The sequence below is a fragment of the Podarcis filfolensis genome, assembly GCF_964270895.1.
Source record: "Podarcis filfolensis genome assembly, chromosome: 10".
Classification (NCBI taxonomy): Eukaryota; Metazoa; Chordata; class Lepidosauria; order Squamata; family Lacertidae; genus Podarcis; species Podarcis filfolensis.
The window spans coordinates 48,582,563-48,599,660 of record NC_139612.1 but is presented as its reverse complement, the minus strand read 5'-3'; the positions used below and the strand labels follow the sequence as shown (position 1 = coordinate 48,599,660).

The 17,098-nt window shown below is 42.1% G+C and overlaps 1 protein-coding gene across 32 annotated transcripts in view; it reads right to left on the bottom strand.

Annotated features, from left to right (window-relative positions):
- RBFOX2 (RNA binding fox-1 homolog 2) overlaps positions 1-17,098 on the bottom strand; it is a 175,270-nt gene that overhangs the window by 13,577 nt on the left and 144,595 nt on the right. For 7 of the 32 annotated variants that reach the window (XM_083574032.1, XM_083574036.1, XM_083574034.1 and 4 more), the window contains 6 exons: positions 16,444-16,536; positions 13,713-13,773; positions 7,839-7,892; positions 7,626-7,718; positions 6,361-6,493; positions 2,559-2,598 (listed from right to left, as the gene is read on the bottom strand). In XM_083574032.1, the coding sequence (XP_083430158.1) occupies positions 2,559-2,598; positions 6,361-6,493; positions 7,626-7,718; positions 7,839-7,892; positions 13,713-13,773; positions 16,444-16,536 (474 nt within the window). Of the gene's footprint in view, positions 1-58; positions 102-2,558; positions 3,103-3,803; positions 3,923-6,360; positions 6,494-7,625; positions 7,719-7,838; positions 7,893-13,712; positions 13,774-16,443; positions 16,537-17,098 lie in introns of those variants that run through there. The other 25 variants (XM_083574029.1, XM_083574031.1, XM_083574044.1 and 22 more) reach the window with 13 other exon arrangements.

Here is a 17,098-nt window from a genome sequence, read left to right as displayed (position 1 = left end):
TGTTTTTTCACTGCAATCCACAATCTGATTGGTTGGCAGGTCACACTGGCACTCCTACCTGAGGTATTTTAGCGCTAATGATTGGTTCCTGTAAGACTATTCTATAACAGAACACAGGAAGAGCAGTTCAAAAACACAGCTGTGGAAGGAAACAATCACACAAAAAGCCCAAAGGGCTTACCAGCCTTTTCTTTCCAGAGGATGCAAGCACGCTTTTCATATATACAGTTGGTCTTTTAAGTCAGCTGCTCTTGCAAAGTAAACCAATGCTAATGGAAGCTGTTACTTCTTATACCTATCCTCTGCACCCTGGGGCTAGTTACCTGCATTTTTAATGCCAGAAAGCAATAAACCTTGTGGGATAGCCTTTATCATGAAAACAAAGTAGCTAAGCAGGATGATTGCCTCAGAGGAAAAAAAGGGAGAGGAGAACAGAAAAAAGGACAGTAAAATTTGGGAACAGAATGAGAGGCCAGTTTTCTCTATTTGCTCTTCTCTGCCTTTGTTATCATTCTCTCTCTTCCTTCTTCAGCTTGTTGCCACCATCTAAACTTCATGGAGGTGACTTTGCAGTCCAGTAGGTTTCCTTCACTACCTTCCTAGAACAGCTACACAACACTGATACCTTCGTCATTCCCTTTACAATAGCTATTTTCCCAGAGGCAGGAAAATGAATAGCTAGCAAGTTGTTACAAGTAAACAGCACTCATTTTGATTCATGCCAATTAAGACAGCAGAAAGCAGATTGCTCAGAAGATATGACTGAGATGTAGCCATACATTTCAGTTCAGCTGGCAATGAAAAGCAATGGGAAAAGCTTGGTTAATCTACCTTGAGAGACTTCATTTACTCTACTTCTGTTCTCTTCCTCAACCCCACAAAAGTATGGAATCTACATTGTCTATAGCTAAATGACCCATCAACGCCATTTTAGGCCTCAGGCATATTTCAGTGCCAAGGGTACTATGCAATAAAAAGAGGCGTGCAGATTCTATATACTACTAAAATAGCTGCCTGCCAAAAACAAGTCAGGTTGGGGGGGAAAACCTTTCAACAAGAGTGGGGAAATTACCACACCTGACACCTTTCTTGTCATTCGCATCTCTGGCTGTGCAAGGGATGATGCTAAACAAAAGATGCTATTCATTTGCTTGTCTCCTCACTGCATGACTAGTATCCAGCTGTCTCCTCTGTATGTGACAGCAATTTAGGAGTGCTAGTGGAAACCCAGGGTCATCCTTTTGAATTTCTACACAAATTACATATAACAGAATCTGGCCAAGGTAGGAAGCAATGCATACATAAGATCCACAAGTAAGTGATGCCTGCATTGAGTTGAAATATCACCATCAAAATAGGATTTTCTATGTTTAGCCAGAGTGTATCACACTTGCTGTAGCTAGCCTACACAGGGCAAATGTCACCTTATGACCAGAAGCAACTGAAGGCTGCCCCATCCATCACCAAGGGATACATTTAAACAATGACATGATTTTTAAAATGAGGCTATTTTCTTTAGTAGGAAAAATACAACATTCTCCTGTCCTAACTACAAGGTCTCTGCGACATCAAAGCTGTACATCTGCTGCCACTATTCAAATTAATACAAAGTGGGTGATACTGGGCTAAGTTTTATTGTCAGCAGATGCATATGGGGGGGATTATTTTAACCTCTCTTATAAAGTGAGTGAGAGAGAAAGTACGCCCCTAGTTATTCTGCTTATGAGCCAGTTATCTTTGATCTTTGCCTGAGATGCACATGTAAATCAGAGTCCAAGAAATTCTGTGGATCAGGCTGGCTTCTTGAATCACATGGGAATGCAAGACATCACATAGGTAATGAAAAGTTTCAAGAGGTACAGTAAGATGACAACCTTTTACCTAACACTTTTGTTCAGGGGAACTACAGAGAACAAACTATGGGCCAGAAGGTACCATTATATTCAGGGAATGAAGGAGCAATGTGCTACCTTTAAGTTACCCTGATACTGGTCAAGGGCAAACATTTTCTAAGAAGGCTTAGGATTCACATTTCTACACTGTGTAGGCTTTGTAAACCTTGAGATCTCTAGGCTCCCTACCTCAATAAAACCTTCGAAAGGTCCCAAGAGGGGGAATGTAAAGAAGTGATGGAAAGGAAAGATCTGAGGCCAAATCAATCCTGTTATCTATTCATTTTTTATTTTAGGGTTGAAATTATGCCAATCGGAGATGCACAGACAAGAAGTTTTAATTTGGTAATCATCTCTCAGGTTGATTAGCAGCATATACCGTACCTGTGTGAAAAGGACACTCAACCTTGTAAATTGACCCTGGCAACGGTTAGAAAACCTAGAGGCACAGCAGGTCTTGCGCCCAGGGGCAAGTGCAGTGACAGAGAAACATGCTTGCATTCTTAAATATATAAATGTATATATCCACAAGGAAGAAGAAAATCAAAGTAAATTATATTTGAAAAACAAACTAAAAACATCAACAACAACAACAATAACAAAACAAAAAAAAGGCTGGCTTATCAGGGGGGTTGGGGATGAAAAGGTTCCGGTGTGTGTACTTACATAGAGGTCAGCACCGTAAAATCCGTCCTGGTAAACCACACTGCAGAAAATCCACACAAAAACAAAACAAAAACAAAAAAACAAAACAAAAAGAACAGAAAACACATTCCGGTTATTGAGGACGGCAGCATGCACATGCATTTTACACAGGCAGGTGATGTATGAAACCATAACCTGGGCTTTCGGGCAGGAGCAAATCAGCAAGAGATTGTGTGTGCGCACGCACGCTAGACAGCTCCATGTCATCCTCCACAGCATGCAGGCGGGCAGGGCAGAAGGGGAGACAGTATGCAAAGGGGGGGATGGGGAAAGAACAATCCTTGTATCGTCGTACAAAATAGTGTGTTGTCTTTCTTTTCTTTTTAAAGGACCCAGTGCCCTGAAGATGAGAAACACGACTTGAGAAACCTTGCTTCTAGCTGGTAACCTGGACCAGGGTTTTAGTTAACCCTCTAAAACACATGGACAAACTGGCTTCATGTAATGGGCTTCAGATAGTACCAACAAGTTCTTTAGGAGGAGTTCATCAAGGGCTGGAGTCCACCTAGGTCAGAAGCACACCAAAAGTTGCGTATAATTATGCATCTTGCACCCTTGTGCGATCACTTTCTGATATCCATACATCACCTGTTATATACCCTGTACATTAGACATGCGAAAAGATTTGGCTGATCACACAAGCATGCAAAGTACTTTAAAAGTACTGATTTAACACCTCAGGGCGGGGGAAAAAATCCAAATAAATAAACTCTTGATCCAGGCAGGCACAGCTACATGTAACCAAGAAAGAAATACCCACAATGCATTGCTTTCAAAAGCGGAGATAATTAGGTGGCTGATCTAAGGCCCAAAAATTGAAAAATAAGGGGAATCCCTGATAGTAACGACACATTCCAGAGCAGAGAGAAGCACCTGGAGAGTTTAGGTGAACAGAAGTTCTCATCTAACAGCCACTAATTAGTTTCTCCCAGCACCTCCAGAAGCGAAAAACCGGAGACGTGAAAGCCCCAACACTTACTGCAATATTTCATAGTATAAAGCACTTTGCTTTGGTAGGCCAGGGGACCAGGGGAGGACAAGGAAGGAAAAGAGGGTTTGCCACAGCCCTGGTTATGAATGCATGCTTTAGCATTGCACAGCTTTCTCCTGCTTTGTTCCTTTGGATAAGCTGTATGCTAAATCACTCATATTAAAAAGCATTAGTTCTCCATATATGAGATCCTTGGGTGCATGTCTCTGGCTTACCAGTTAATGTTATCACAGGCTAGGAGGAAGGAGGCAGTGTTACTTGTAATTTTTTCCATATGCCGACTGGAGTACAAAATGATGCCAAGATTCTCCCACTCTGATCACAACATACCCACCTACAGGAAGTTACAAACAACAAGGCCAGTATAGCTTGACTGTAAGTCTGCCTTATGATCACCAGGCTTCTACAGTGATGAAAGTTTAAGTGATCAGGTGGTATCCAGTCTCATTATGGTCATAATCCATTCCCTATGGACAAAGTGGCACTTTGATCTACAAAAACACAGCTGATGTGGACAAACAGGCTTGATGACACTAACTTAACGAAGAAAGTAACACTGATTCGGCAGTGAGAAGAAGGCCACTACAAGGAAGAAAATCAGGGGCCTTTCATTGCTGGGTTGAGTTTATCAGATCCATCTTGTTAACAAAGTATGCTTATGATTATTTCAACGACACCTTGTATAAGAATGAGTTGCAGAGAATCTAGTGGTTTGCTAAATTTCAACAGTTTACTAGATGGATAAAAACACTCAGCTCTTGGGGGAGGGAATAAAAGTTATGTACTATCTAGCAGCAAGTGATTATGCCCTCAGAAAAAGAAACTTATTTGCTTCACTAGCAAAGCTGTCTCTCCCTCCCTGGCCTAGTATACTGAGACAAATTGTACCATCAAAAATTCTCTTTTCTCTACCAGAAGGAACCAGAACTCTTTCTTTGTCATCTGCTGTACAGGAGTTTCCTGATGACAACCACGACAGATGGTGAGTTATTGGTCAATTTTACAAAATTAACTAGTATAGTTATGGGCAGTTTGAGGGAGCAGCTTGCTTACTATTGTCTTTCCCCAACTAGTGTATAATTTAACATCACTTGAATAGATACAGTTCTATCTATATCCTGACACCCATTTTGGATCGGAACTCTGACACTACGCTGGATTTAAATGTTCAATTTAAATCTTATTGAGATTGTGAAGATGTTCTCCCATGTTCTATCAGGGACAGCATCTTTTCTAGGAACATTCTAGCCGTTACTATCAGGGATAACAACAAGAACAGCAAACGACCTACACATGAATCAGTGCAAGAGGGATACTACAGGATTAATTCATGGGGGAAATATCAGAGGACTGCTCTAGAAATTCTTCCTGTACAGATCTAGAAGGATGCTCCACACAGGTATTTGCTACTAATGAGAGTGGAACAGTAAGCAAGTTATGATTATACCATCTTCTATTGTAAAAGAAATGAAAATCTGGAAACTGCATATTGCTTCCCTTAACTCATTTTAAATTCTGGGCACAGCAATCCAATCTTGTTAGTTATTAAGATGTTCCAACTGAACTACCATGACCCAGAGCATTCCTATATATCACTATGACAGCAGACCAGGAATGGAGAACTTTTTTCTGCTGAGGTCCATGTTTCCTCAGTTATAATCTATGCTAGTAGTAGGCAGTGCCAGAGCCAAGGTCAAAAGAAGGCAGACTCCCCATTTTTCCTACTTCCATTCCCAGTGTTTCTCTTCCGTGCCACTGGCCAAGTTACATGCATTTTATTCAGCTGCAATTGCCCACCTCTGCAGCAGGCGATTTGGTATATAACTGCTCCCAGTCAGAGGAAGAGAGGAACAGGCTCTAACTTGCCCTTTCTAGGTGGTTTCTCTTCCTGCTCAAGTTTCCTCTGAGAAGGATTTTAATCTGTGAAAGATGCTTGGAGAACAGCATTACAGACAAAGCAGCCTCCTCGGGGTGCAAAGTGAAATCTTACAACAAAAATGTCTGAGCTTCTGGCATCCTGTCAAGGCTAAAAAAACCAACAACTTCTATTTCAAAGGTGCGGGCTGCTTTACTTTTTAAATAACAATAGAGCCGCTGGTTGCTACAGATTCATTATCACACTATGGGAAATAACCAAAGGCCAAGGAAGTAAGGCCACACATTAAGACACACTTTGTATCAATGCTTTTCGTTTTGCTTTTTAAAAACTGGACTTTATACACTTTTCAGCCCTTCCTTTATCCTATCTTAAAAATAAGATTTGATAGATTTCTATTATAACTCTTCTCAAAATGTCTCCAACCAAGAAAGCAAATCCATTGTGGGTAGCTGAATGTCTCTTCTGTGTCCCGTTTCCAGGAAAAATACCATGAAACTGAGAATCAATGCTTGCCACTCCTGGATAATGACGATACTGGACTTTTAGAGTGCAGAAGCTGCCTCACTCCAGACTCTACACCCTTTCCTTAACTCTTATAGGCACATTACATTACCAATGCAGCCGAACTGCTACCACATGATAGCGGAATTGACACGTTAAGATAAACAGCTGCCCTTCACTGATGCACCCCCAAAAGACAATTAAAGTTTTTCCCAGTCACAAATGTTAAGATTTTGGACTTCCCTTTCCAGGGGCAATTGGGTGCAGAGTGTTCTGGTGTTGGCATATCCTGACTCTCACCATCCATCATGTCTCATTTCCCCCCCCTCTTTAGGGGTTCAGCAGAACTCCCAGGTTCTGCGGAGAACTGCGTGTTGATTTCCAACCCTTACCCTGGGTAAGCTGGGATGGCTGTTGGAGGTACTGCTCTCACTGCGCCATACACTGTCCGCCCTCGGCCCCTCAGATGAGCTCCCCTGAATGCGGCTGCTGTGGTGGCTGCAGTTGGGTAAGGGAAGCCGGGAACTGTGAAGACAGACAGACAAGGAAAGATATGAGAAGGATCACTACGTCCGCCCAGTTAACCACAGCCATCTTTGACTAGAACGATACGCAACTCCAGAGCTGGAGAAATGTTTCGCACCTGTCCTGCAAAGGAGCATGCTTTGAGCCCCAATGACATTGCATACCTCTCGCTACATCATGGCCTTGAAGGGGAGGCAGGGTTGCAGAGAGGCCTGGCATGCAAGGGATTAATGCTGTGTCATGCCTCATTCATCACAAACTGCAAACTGTTTTCCTCCTCCTCCACCCCATTTTAATAATGCCATGCAGTCTGGTTAGAAACAGTCCGAGAAGCACAGAGAGTTGCCACTTATACAGGCAGGTGACTCTTCCACATACTGGGGGCAGGTGGGCTGGCTTTAAAAGTCTGTTGTTATTATGAGCCTCTTAAACTGGTGGGCTGACAACGAGATTTTGTATGTGTGCATGTTTGTGTGTGTGTATTCTTCCCACACTCAATTTAAGTACAGAGAGGACCTAAGAATCTCCTGTAATGCAGCCAAAATTGATAGCGATGTGCCAGTTTACCAAGAGCCCACCTTCCGGCATAGGTGACCATTAAGTGGTTTCGTATATATTGGGCCCTGTTTTATTACACTTCATGCTGGAGTAAACTGGCTCAGGGCAAAACATGTCTAAACCTCAGAAGGCAGCTGGGAACACAAGGCGATGACAGATGATACCCAGAAGGCGCCAGTCAGTCACAAGGCACAAATCCAACCCAAGGTGCTTCCAGGCGCATGCCACAAGGGGGCCTGCGATGGACTCGCAGTTTAGTAGCTTGAATAATATGTACTTTGGAGTGCGGCCTGTTTCACTTCTTCAGTTCAAAAAGCAATTGGTTCCTTCATGCACATTTCCTCCCTTATGATTTACAGCACTCTTGTAACGTGGGGCAAGCCCAGCCACAAGCAGGCTTGCAGGTGTGCTGCAAGATGGAAAGGGTCACGGCCACTGCCCAGAGAAGTGCTGTCACTTTCTAACAAAGCCCATCCTTTCAAGTACATATTATACAGACTGAAAATAAGAGGGCTAACAGATCACTGTTTACTCAAGCACAGTAACAATACAGGGGCCAATAGGGGCTACTTACTGATTAAAGGAATGTAAGTGTTAATACCCCCCCTTCCTGACAGGGGCACTGCAGCGTCATTGCCCAGCGAGACATCTGCTTGAAAACTGGATGCTAATTTAGTTTTAAAAAGAATAAAAAATGTAAAAAGGTTATAAAGAAACAGCAGTTTGAGAACACAAACAAACACCACTGCAGTTAAATAGCAGAAAGAGACGCATCAACGTTTTCTACCTGCATATAATTCAGGGCCATACACTGCTCCAACCACAGGGCTTAGCTTCCAACCTGAAAGAATAAAGACAGAGGGAGCATCAAGATCTACCCCAGGGGAAGAGCAAACAGCTTGATATATGCAGTGTAGTTTCTGGTGCATGCCTCTAGTTTCCATGCAGATTGCTGCTGTGTATAAAAGCAGGCTAGGTTTTCCCAAATTCTCACATTCTGGACATAGATGGAAAAAGCAGAAAATCAACTGATTCCTTCTGGTAAAAATTATGGGCAATTACGTCCTGCAGTTCAAGTATGAATCTTTATTCTTTTTAAGGTAATGGTTGGAGTAAGGAAGCAAATGAAAAAGATGAAGTCTAAAGCGACTACTACAAGCTGTTTTACAATAAGAACAAAACAAACGATTTGTGAAATTGAGGCCTGAGATCTTTGAACACCTGGTGGTGAGCTCCCAGTGTTAAGTGTGATGATGAACATTTGAAAGAACAAGAGAAATGCCTGTCCTAATAGATCTGGCTCACAATGCAGTTGTGGGAGCTAGCATTTGGTGCAGATACACTGCACATTGACTTAACTGGAAATGGCCACCTCTAAAACTAGGCATATAAACTGCAGGGGTGTCAATTTATGATTGCTGCTGCCATGCAGCATGTGTCGGTTAGAATCGTACAAGTTTCTGAACTTCTGCACTATAATTCCTCGTGCTAAACTGGAGATGCTGTTGCCTCAGAGCTCCTCTACCAAAAAGGAGTACCACTGTACCTACCTGAAGGGTAGATTTGCTTTTCCAGTGTAGCATCACTGGGCTGGGCTTACTTATGCCTCTAGTGAACTTGTTTCAGTGGCTCAAAGGTGGGTGGGGTCATTCCATACCAAGTGATCCAACTTTTTTAGCTCATGTCATCCAATCTTCTTAATATTTTGTACAATTGTTGAATGATCAGAACTATGTATATATGTAAATATGTATTTTGTTGTACTTCATGAAATGAAATGTACAAACAAGAATTCTTTCAAAGTGTTAATTCTATCATGCAGTAGCAAGCTATCACTTGGTTTTGGATCACACTGTTAAGAGAAAAGCCTGACTAGCTTTACAGACACCTTTTAACTGAATAACTTTCTAAAGAAATGCCTGAAGCAACTGATATTATAGTTGAAGTCTTGTTTACTCTGTCATATTTTACTCCAAGAAGACCCATTCATCCTAAATAAAACCCAATAAGGCAGACGTGTACGTACACCTTTTTTTAATCTGATCCCATTGAGATCACAATATGAAATTTTGAAATTTCAAACCTTCATAGATAAAAAATTAAAATTTAGATTTAAACTTAGTTTTGATCATTCAACAAGTGTGCAAAATATTAAGAAAAGTGGATGGCATGGGGTAAAAAAGTTGGATCACTTCAGATGGAATGACGCAGTGATGGAGAGCTGAGAGTGCCTTATGAAGATTATAGGAAGGAAAGTGATAAACAACTGGAGGACACTGGAGAAGTGCTCCACAAAGGAAGTGTTTTACCAGTGGGTAAGTGGCCAGAATGAGCCTATCTAGACATGTTAGAATAGAAGAAATGGTTGCTATTTGTATTTAAGCGTATTAGGATTGAGCCCTTGTTGAAGGCCTTCCTGTAGGAACGCTAATAAGTCAGGGATTGGAGGTGGCTTCTGCTGGAACTTGCTTGCACCTGGTCCATTTAAGAAAGGCCCTCCATGTCGCCCGGTAGATGTGGATTGTAGACGGGTGTCTGGAGTGCAGAACTGTGGAGATGAATGTTGGTGAGAGACACTGGTTCTCCATATGTGGACCAGTTGCCCTTCGCCATGCAGGCTGGCTTCCAATGTAATGGTTGTATTTGGGGGATTTCTGAAAGGTATTCCTTTTCGGAGGGTAACACCCCTTGTCCACCAGTACACGGTCTCCATTGGCATGGACGAACTGAAATGCAGAGGTGCTTGCTGTGGAAGGAATCACTGGAGTGGTCTCACATGAAACTTGGCCTATGGCAGTGGTTTTCAACCAGTGTGCCGTGGCACCCTGGGGTGCCTTGAATGATAGTCAGGGGTGCTGAAGGCACCCCTCTTTCCTTCCCTCCCTCGATGCCCTTTTGTGACTCTGCCTCCCAAATGCTTGTGCGGCTGTTGCAGCAGTCCTGGCTTCAAGCTCCCCAGGCAAATGGTGCCTCTAGGGCTGGCCAGGGGTTGATGGTTGTCAGGAGCTGAGGCAGCCTCAGAGTAAGCAAGCAAGTGGGTGAGGGAGGCCAGGCAGCCAGTCCACTGGCCCTTGCTGTTAGGAATGGACAGAAAAGTGGGAGGCCGAGCAGGCAGGCAGGCTCTGTGCTGGCCTTTCTTGTGCTTGCTGTGTGCAAGGCCTGCCTAGGAGCTGAGTGCCTTCTGCCTTCATTCACTAGAGGCACAAGTAAGCCCAAGCCAGCGATGCTATACTGACAAGCGAAATTGAGATCAACACACAAACCATGAACTGATCAGGTCAAAATGGGCTGACACAAACCAACCAAGAACATAATGCCCAAGTACACTTCATGGCTCAGGCAGGGTTATGTGTTTCGGCCCCGTGTTGGACAAACGATTCCTGCCTCATGGGGGGGTTGGACTAGATGATCCTCGTGGTCCCTTCCAACTCTACGATTCTATTATTCTAATTATTATATATTTTCTTTTCTTCAACATTTTCTTCTGAATTTGTGGGTATGAAAAATATCTCTGCAATGGCATTTTTAAATATTTGCCCAACGAAAAGCAAAGTCAAACAAACAAAATAATGTAGCAGAGATCAGCTGCTAACTCGCTATGTTCCTACAAACTGAATGAAAACTTATGGGTCAGAGCTGTGCAAACCATGTGCAATACACATAGTAGTACAAATCTGAATTTGGATTCTGGCTGGTTTTTATGCTAGATTAGTAGATTTATGATGTACTGCTAGAGGCCAGGAGGGGAATATATCAGTAACCCACACAGTCCCATACTGCTACCATTGAGGGGCCACACCTGTATAATAAAGCACACTAATGTTCCATATTTAACATCAAGAAAGCTCTCAGCCAAAGACTTGAAGAACTGCTACTATTCAATGTAAACGGTACTATACTGGATGGACCAATGATTGAATTCAATGCGAGGGAATTCTTGTACATCCTTGTGGGGAGGAGCTGTGGCTCCGTATTGGAGGACATGAACTACAATCATGACTCATCCTTGATATTGCCAATTAAAAATTCTTAGCAGGTAACACAGCTGGAGGAAAAAAGCTTTGCTGAGCTCAGAGAGCCATTACCAGTCTAGCTCAGTACAAAGTAGTTCCTTACAGCAATATTATTATATTAGATGCGGGGGGGGGGGGGGACAAATTTCTTTTTAGTGCAGGTAGAACACAGTTCTGTCTATGGTTCACAAAGTGTGAGGCAGCCTTCCTATGAATACAAGAGCATTTGCAGTAAACACATCTGAGCTCCTACCCAATCGCTTCTAGTTCAATATGTAAGTGCAGAATGCTAGTGCCATCTGTCCTTTCTCCCATTAACCAATGTAGCGAAAGGACGGAGCACACAAGCCAATGGCCTTTGCAGGTTCTGGCTGCTTCTCTGTAGTTCCTATCTGTAAAGACCTGCTGTTAGGGTTTCTTCGCCTCCAAGTGACACACTGTATGGCCACCACTACTTCACATGGGAGAAGCTGTACTTCAGATTGCAGCCCATTTACTTTGTCTCATAGGACTTAAATGAGAACCAGTGAGAAGTGAGCCAGCCCTAACTTTTCATCTGCAGAGTCTTGCTTTGGGTTCCCCCTCCCCTTTGTGTAATGAAAGTAAGTATGATGAATGTGGGGAACTGGCTTTCTTATACAGATTATACATAGTTATATGTGCACATGCACAAAATCATTGTTTTATTTTTAACTTGGGGGTGCTTGCAATGCTATTTGAGAACGTATAACTGAACCACAAAGGCATAGTTCCTAAGTACTGTAACCCCTATTTCACTGTAGTTTTTTACAAGATTCCATTTTTATTCCTTGATAAAGTTACTTACACTTCAAAGATCTGCCATTCTTGAGAATTTATATTAGGCTACTGGCAGGGGTATGCAGCTATATCATCTCAGCATAACTAATTAACATGCCAGTGCAATGCATTATAATATATAGCACACCTTTGGAACAAAGCCTCTGTGCTGTCACAACAAGAAAGCTAATATGACTAAGGGCTTAGCACAAGAATGTGGGTAGACAATGTACAGCTGCATGAAAACTCAGCTTTTACAATTCTGTGAAAAACACAAACACCATCCCTATCCAACCAGACAGCATACAGATTTAGCAAATACACCCTTCTCAATGAACCTTGTTTAAAACATGCTGTTATTCAACCCAAATTGGTAACTAGCATTTCTCACTTAATGGTGATTGAGCTTAATGGTGACTAAGCCAGACCAAGAGCTACTTTTAGGAGACAGCAGGGCTTAGAATTTGGACCTTTTTGCCTCCAGTTTTGTTTTAGCCACCCACAAGTGCTTTTATAGTGGCTGTTGTACTATGGACTACTAGGTCAACACCAATTATTTTCAGGAAGATCAAAGTTCATGTGTTTCATTTCATGCCATCTCTTGAGAATTAGTATAGTTAAACGGCAAGTGCTGAAACAGGTGCGTTGCCATTATCAAATGTTGTTCAGGTACAGTATTTGGCAATAAGTTTTGTGTAACACAGACATGGTCAAATAAGAGCATTATAGGAAAGGTTAATTCACACAAAGAGACTGGCAGTCAACAGGCAAGTTCCTTCTTTGTGGGTTTTGTAAACCTTGCTAGGACAGACAAAACTGGACTTCACCCTTCTAACCTAGCATTTTATGATTTCTCCCAAGGTCTTTGTGGATATGTCTGCATGAGGGATAAGGGAAGAGAAAGATTTTTATTTTGAATTACATATCTGCATGTGCATATGTTAGGCCCTTTCCTTGTCCGCATACTTTCCCACTATTAAATATTGGGTCCACTTTTTAAATACCTCCCCATTCTAAAAGCAGTTTGCAGGTTTGGTGAAGGAAGCTGCTGGGCAAACAAGTGCCTAATAAATCTGATACATGAATATTATCAATTGTACACACATATCAGACCGCAGTTACTGTCTTCCAGTGATGGAACTTTTCATGTTGATCATTTCTCACTAATTTACCAGGGAATGGCAAGGGCAATGTTTTCGTTATTCCCTACAGTTTGACTTGTTAAGCTATATTTAACATTAAGTTTCCTTGCTCAGAACTAATTCTGATACCATTAAATAATAGCAGTTGGGTACTCTCTTACTAGGGACGCAGGTGGCACTGTGGGTTAAACCACAGAGCCTAGGACTTGCCGGTCAGAAGGTCAGCAGTTTGAATCCCTGAGACGGGGTGAGCTCCCGTTGCTTGGTCCCTGCTCCTGGCAACCTAGCAGTTCGAAAGCACATCAAAGTGCAAGTAGATAAATAGACACCGCTCCAGCGGGAAGGTAAATGGCGTTTCTGTGTGCTGCTCTGGTTCGCCAGAAGCAGCTTAGTTATGCTGGCCACATGACCCGGAAGCTGTATGCTGGCTCCCTTGGCCAATAAAGCGAGATGAGCGCTGCAACCCCAGAGTCGGCCACGACTGGACCTAATGGTCAGGGGTCCCTTTACTTTTACTTACTCTCTTACCCTTTGAAAAACGGGCATCTTACTTCAGTGTTTATACACGCCAGTCACAAAAGATTTCAAAGATGCTATTCTTCCAACAAAGCTTTCTATTATGCTGAAATCCAGGGAAGGAAGAACAGTCCCAATAGCTTAGCTCTTCCCCCATAAACCTTGCTTATTATTAGCAGAATTTCCTCTTACCGTTTGCATACGGTGTGACCATCTTCTTATTAGTCATCACACGGGCGGTGGCATTATTAACCTAAAAGGAAAAAGGAGGAAAGGGGGGAAGAGGGGAGGAAGCACAGGACTTTAGAGAAAATGGTGAAAACTTGTGTGTGTTTTTATTTTTTTAAACTTGTTTAAAAATTCAGCACATCTAATTTTACTTTTGCAGGTTGCCATTAAATTAAATATTAAAATTGCAAACCAATCTAATTCTGGCATTTTAATTCTGGCATTAAAGAAAAGGCCAAAAAGAGCACATTTTCTCAGGCATCCCTGCTACCTTTGACTGAACTGGGCATTTGATGCTCACTGATCCAAAGGGCAAAAACTCCCCCTATTGCTATTTTCTCCACGTCCAGCTTGACTGGTATGAAGTAATGAACAAAAACAACTTTTGTCTCATATTTTAGTAGCCTTCTGTCTCATATTTTAGTAGCCTTTCACTGAACTGCAGTGGCCTACTAATATTACAGAGGAGACATCTATTCAGGCGGAAGGAGAGCTTGGATATCCCAGGTGCCTTGGACTAATTCCCTCTACTCTGGATTCCTAAAGCAAGGCTGCCTGGCCTACATCCCAGTTTCAGGATATCCTGAGATATTGACGCACTCATCTCCAATTACTGACTTTTGAGAGGAGGACAAAAAAACAAACACCATTTAGAAACTGGTAAGGTGTCTCCTGATTTCGTAGTGCACTCACCCTCATTTCTGAGCTCTTTATAGCCCCAAGCCATCTAAGCACTGCAGCAAGTGTGTGTTACAGCAGAAATGGTGCTGGAAAAACATGGGAGCGGTGGGCAAAGCCAAATTACTGCAGCCCCGTGTCAGACACAGCCTCAGAGCTCTTGCAAAGAGGGTGAAGGCTGAGCTAGAATCAGTGACATTTCGAAATCCTAAGCCGTAACAGAAGGAAAAGCCACAAGGCCGATTTCAAGATGGAGTCTTAGATGCCCTCTGATGTTTAACAGAAGAGTGAGCTCGGGCAGGGAAGAAGGGAGCCTGGAAACCCATTACTCTAATTTCAGCCCCCAAACAGTATAAACATCATACATTTAAAAAGAATGGGAAACAACAACGATGAGACTGAGAGCATGCTGTTAAAACACACATAAAAAAAGAAAAACAACAACAACAACAATCGATTAATGGGGCTAGGGAGGGGGAGAGAGAGGAGAGGTCTCACAGACAATCATTAAGATGGAGCGAGTGCCTGAAATCAGCTGCTACAGCAGAGTGCAATACAAGCACTTAAAGGAAAAATGGCCAAAACCAATCAGAAACCACCAGTCAGCAAAGAGAGACCAACAGCTGCATTTAACTGAGTGAAGAAGAAAAAATGGCAAGGGGAGAAAGGAAAAATGAAAAACAATCACAGGTTTGGAGAGAGGCAGAGCAAGAAAAGAAAAAGGGGGCAGGGAGAGAATAGAGAGGGGAAGGGTATGGGTGCATTAATAAAAACCAGCCAAACTGGAGTTCAGTAACTCTGAGTAAGATGTGCAAGGGAAATCACCAGGAAGTCAGTAATCAAACAGCTCAGACTTATACAAAACGGTATGTACATCCAAAGTCCAGGCGGCATTACTCAACAGCATTGAAAATAAAAAGGGGTGGGTGGGTTGGGGTGGGAAGGGGAAAAGGAAAGGGGGGGGACAACAAGTCAAATCACATTTTGTAGTGTTAATGTGAAATGGCAGATGGATTTTTTTCTTTCTTAATTTTGTTTTGCATTAAAAAAAAGAAAAGAAATAAGCTTCTCCTCTAGCACTTTTGTTTCACTTACCGCCAACTCGTACCATCGCCAGCATTGTGTATAGTTACCATGGAAAGAGTGAGTCAAGTGAAGGGCCCTAAACACTAAACCATTGAAAAGGGAAATAAAACAACAAAAACAAAACAAAAAAACAAAACAAAAAAGCAAAATATGCAGACATCTTACTCAAAACGGCGGCTTTAAGTTTCCCCCCCTATATTTCGTACTTTTTTCTCTTAAAAAGGGAGGGAAAAGAGAAAGGGGCCAGTTAGCCTTCAATATGAGGGAATATATTTTTCTCCCCACTGATTAATCAGTTACTTCCCACGTGGATAACAACTATTCACATTTATCAAACTCTGTGCACATTGTAAGAGCTAATTTTGAGTGTGTATTTACTTACTGAAATCATCTCCAGAAAAATTATTCTAGCAGCCCAAGGAAGTTTCTTCCTGTGTTGTCAATCCCTTCCTGCAATTAATGTAATGTCACACTCATATGAAGGAGAACTGGCCTCTGAGGAAAAGGGCAGATTCTGGCTGGCCCCCTTCTTTGTTGTTAAGACACAAAAGTTACAAATTGGACAGTGCTCTTTTCGTTAGTTTTGATCAGGATTGGCAATAAAAAGTCGGAGCCTCATAAACTGAAGCAAAGGAAAATCAAGACAGCAGAAGGTCAAAAATTTGGAGTGGGTTGGAAACAAACTTAAGAGAAAGGAGAAAAAGAAAAATACCTAAAGTAACAAAACATATATAGATATATATTTGGGTGGGTGTGTTATTTTTATACACCTCAGTGCAGGGGGGCAGGGGAGTGAAAAACACAGAGACACAAACACACGCACACGCACACACAAGACAGGAATCCAAATGTGAAATAAGTGAGGCAAGACACAAAAAAAGAAACAAAAGAATAAATATAAAGAAGAAATTGAATTACTGAAGACATGCACCTCGATTTTACGGCCCTCTACCACGGTGCCGTGTAATTTCTCCCTGGCCCTGTCTGCATCAGCACTATTCTCGAAAGTTACGAACCCGAATCCCTGCATGCAGCGGGAGAAGGGGGGAAAACATGCACATCGTTATATATTGAAATATTGATATCTAGATAAATAGAGAAAAAAAATATCACAGTATGAAATTGACATCAGCACAACTTAGCAATACTCTCCTAGAGTCACATTTTTGGTTCATGCATGTTTCATGAAATAAATTTAATTTTTTTTAATAAAAAAAAGTTGTAATCAGATTTAAAATAATAACAAACATAAAGCAATTGAGGCCAGACCAAAAAAAGTACAGTTACTCGAGACAAATTTTGAAAAATAAACTAGCTCCTAGTTTGACGGAATAAAATTTATTACATCCTAGTTGGAAATCCTCTTGCCACGTGGAACCTCACAAAGGCATGACTCTACAACATTCTCAGTAGTTGCCTCTTTGTGGCAAGGCAAGGATACACACATGCAGGTGCTTTGAACAAGCCACTACAAAAAGGGAGTGTGGTCCAACAGTTTAATGCTGTGCAAAAAAGTCACACCCTTTGCAGCAGCTCTGGAGACATTGCAGTTTTGGATTCGTCTTTTATTGATTACCGCATACCTA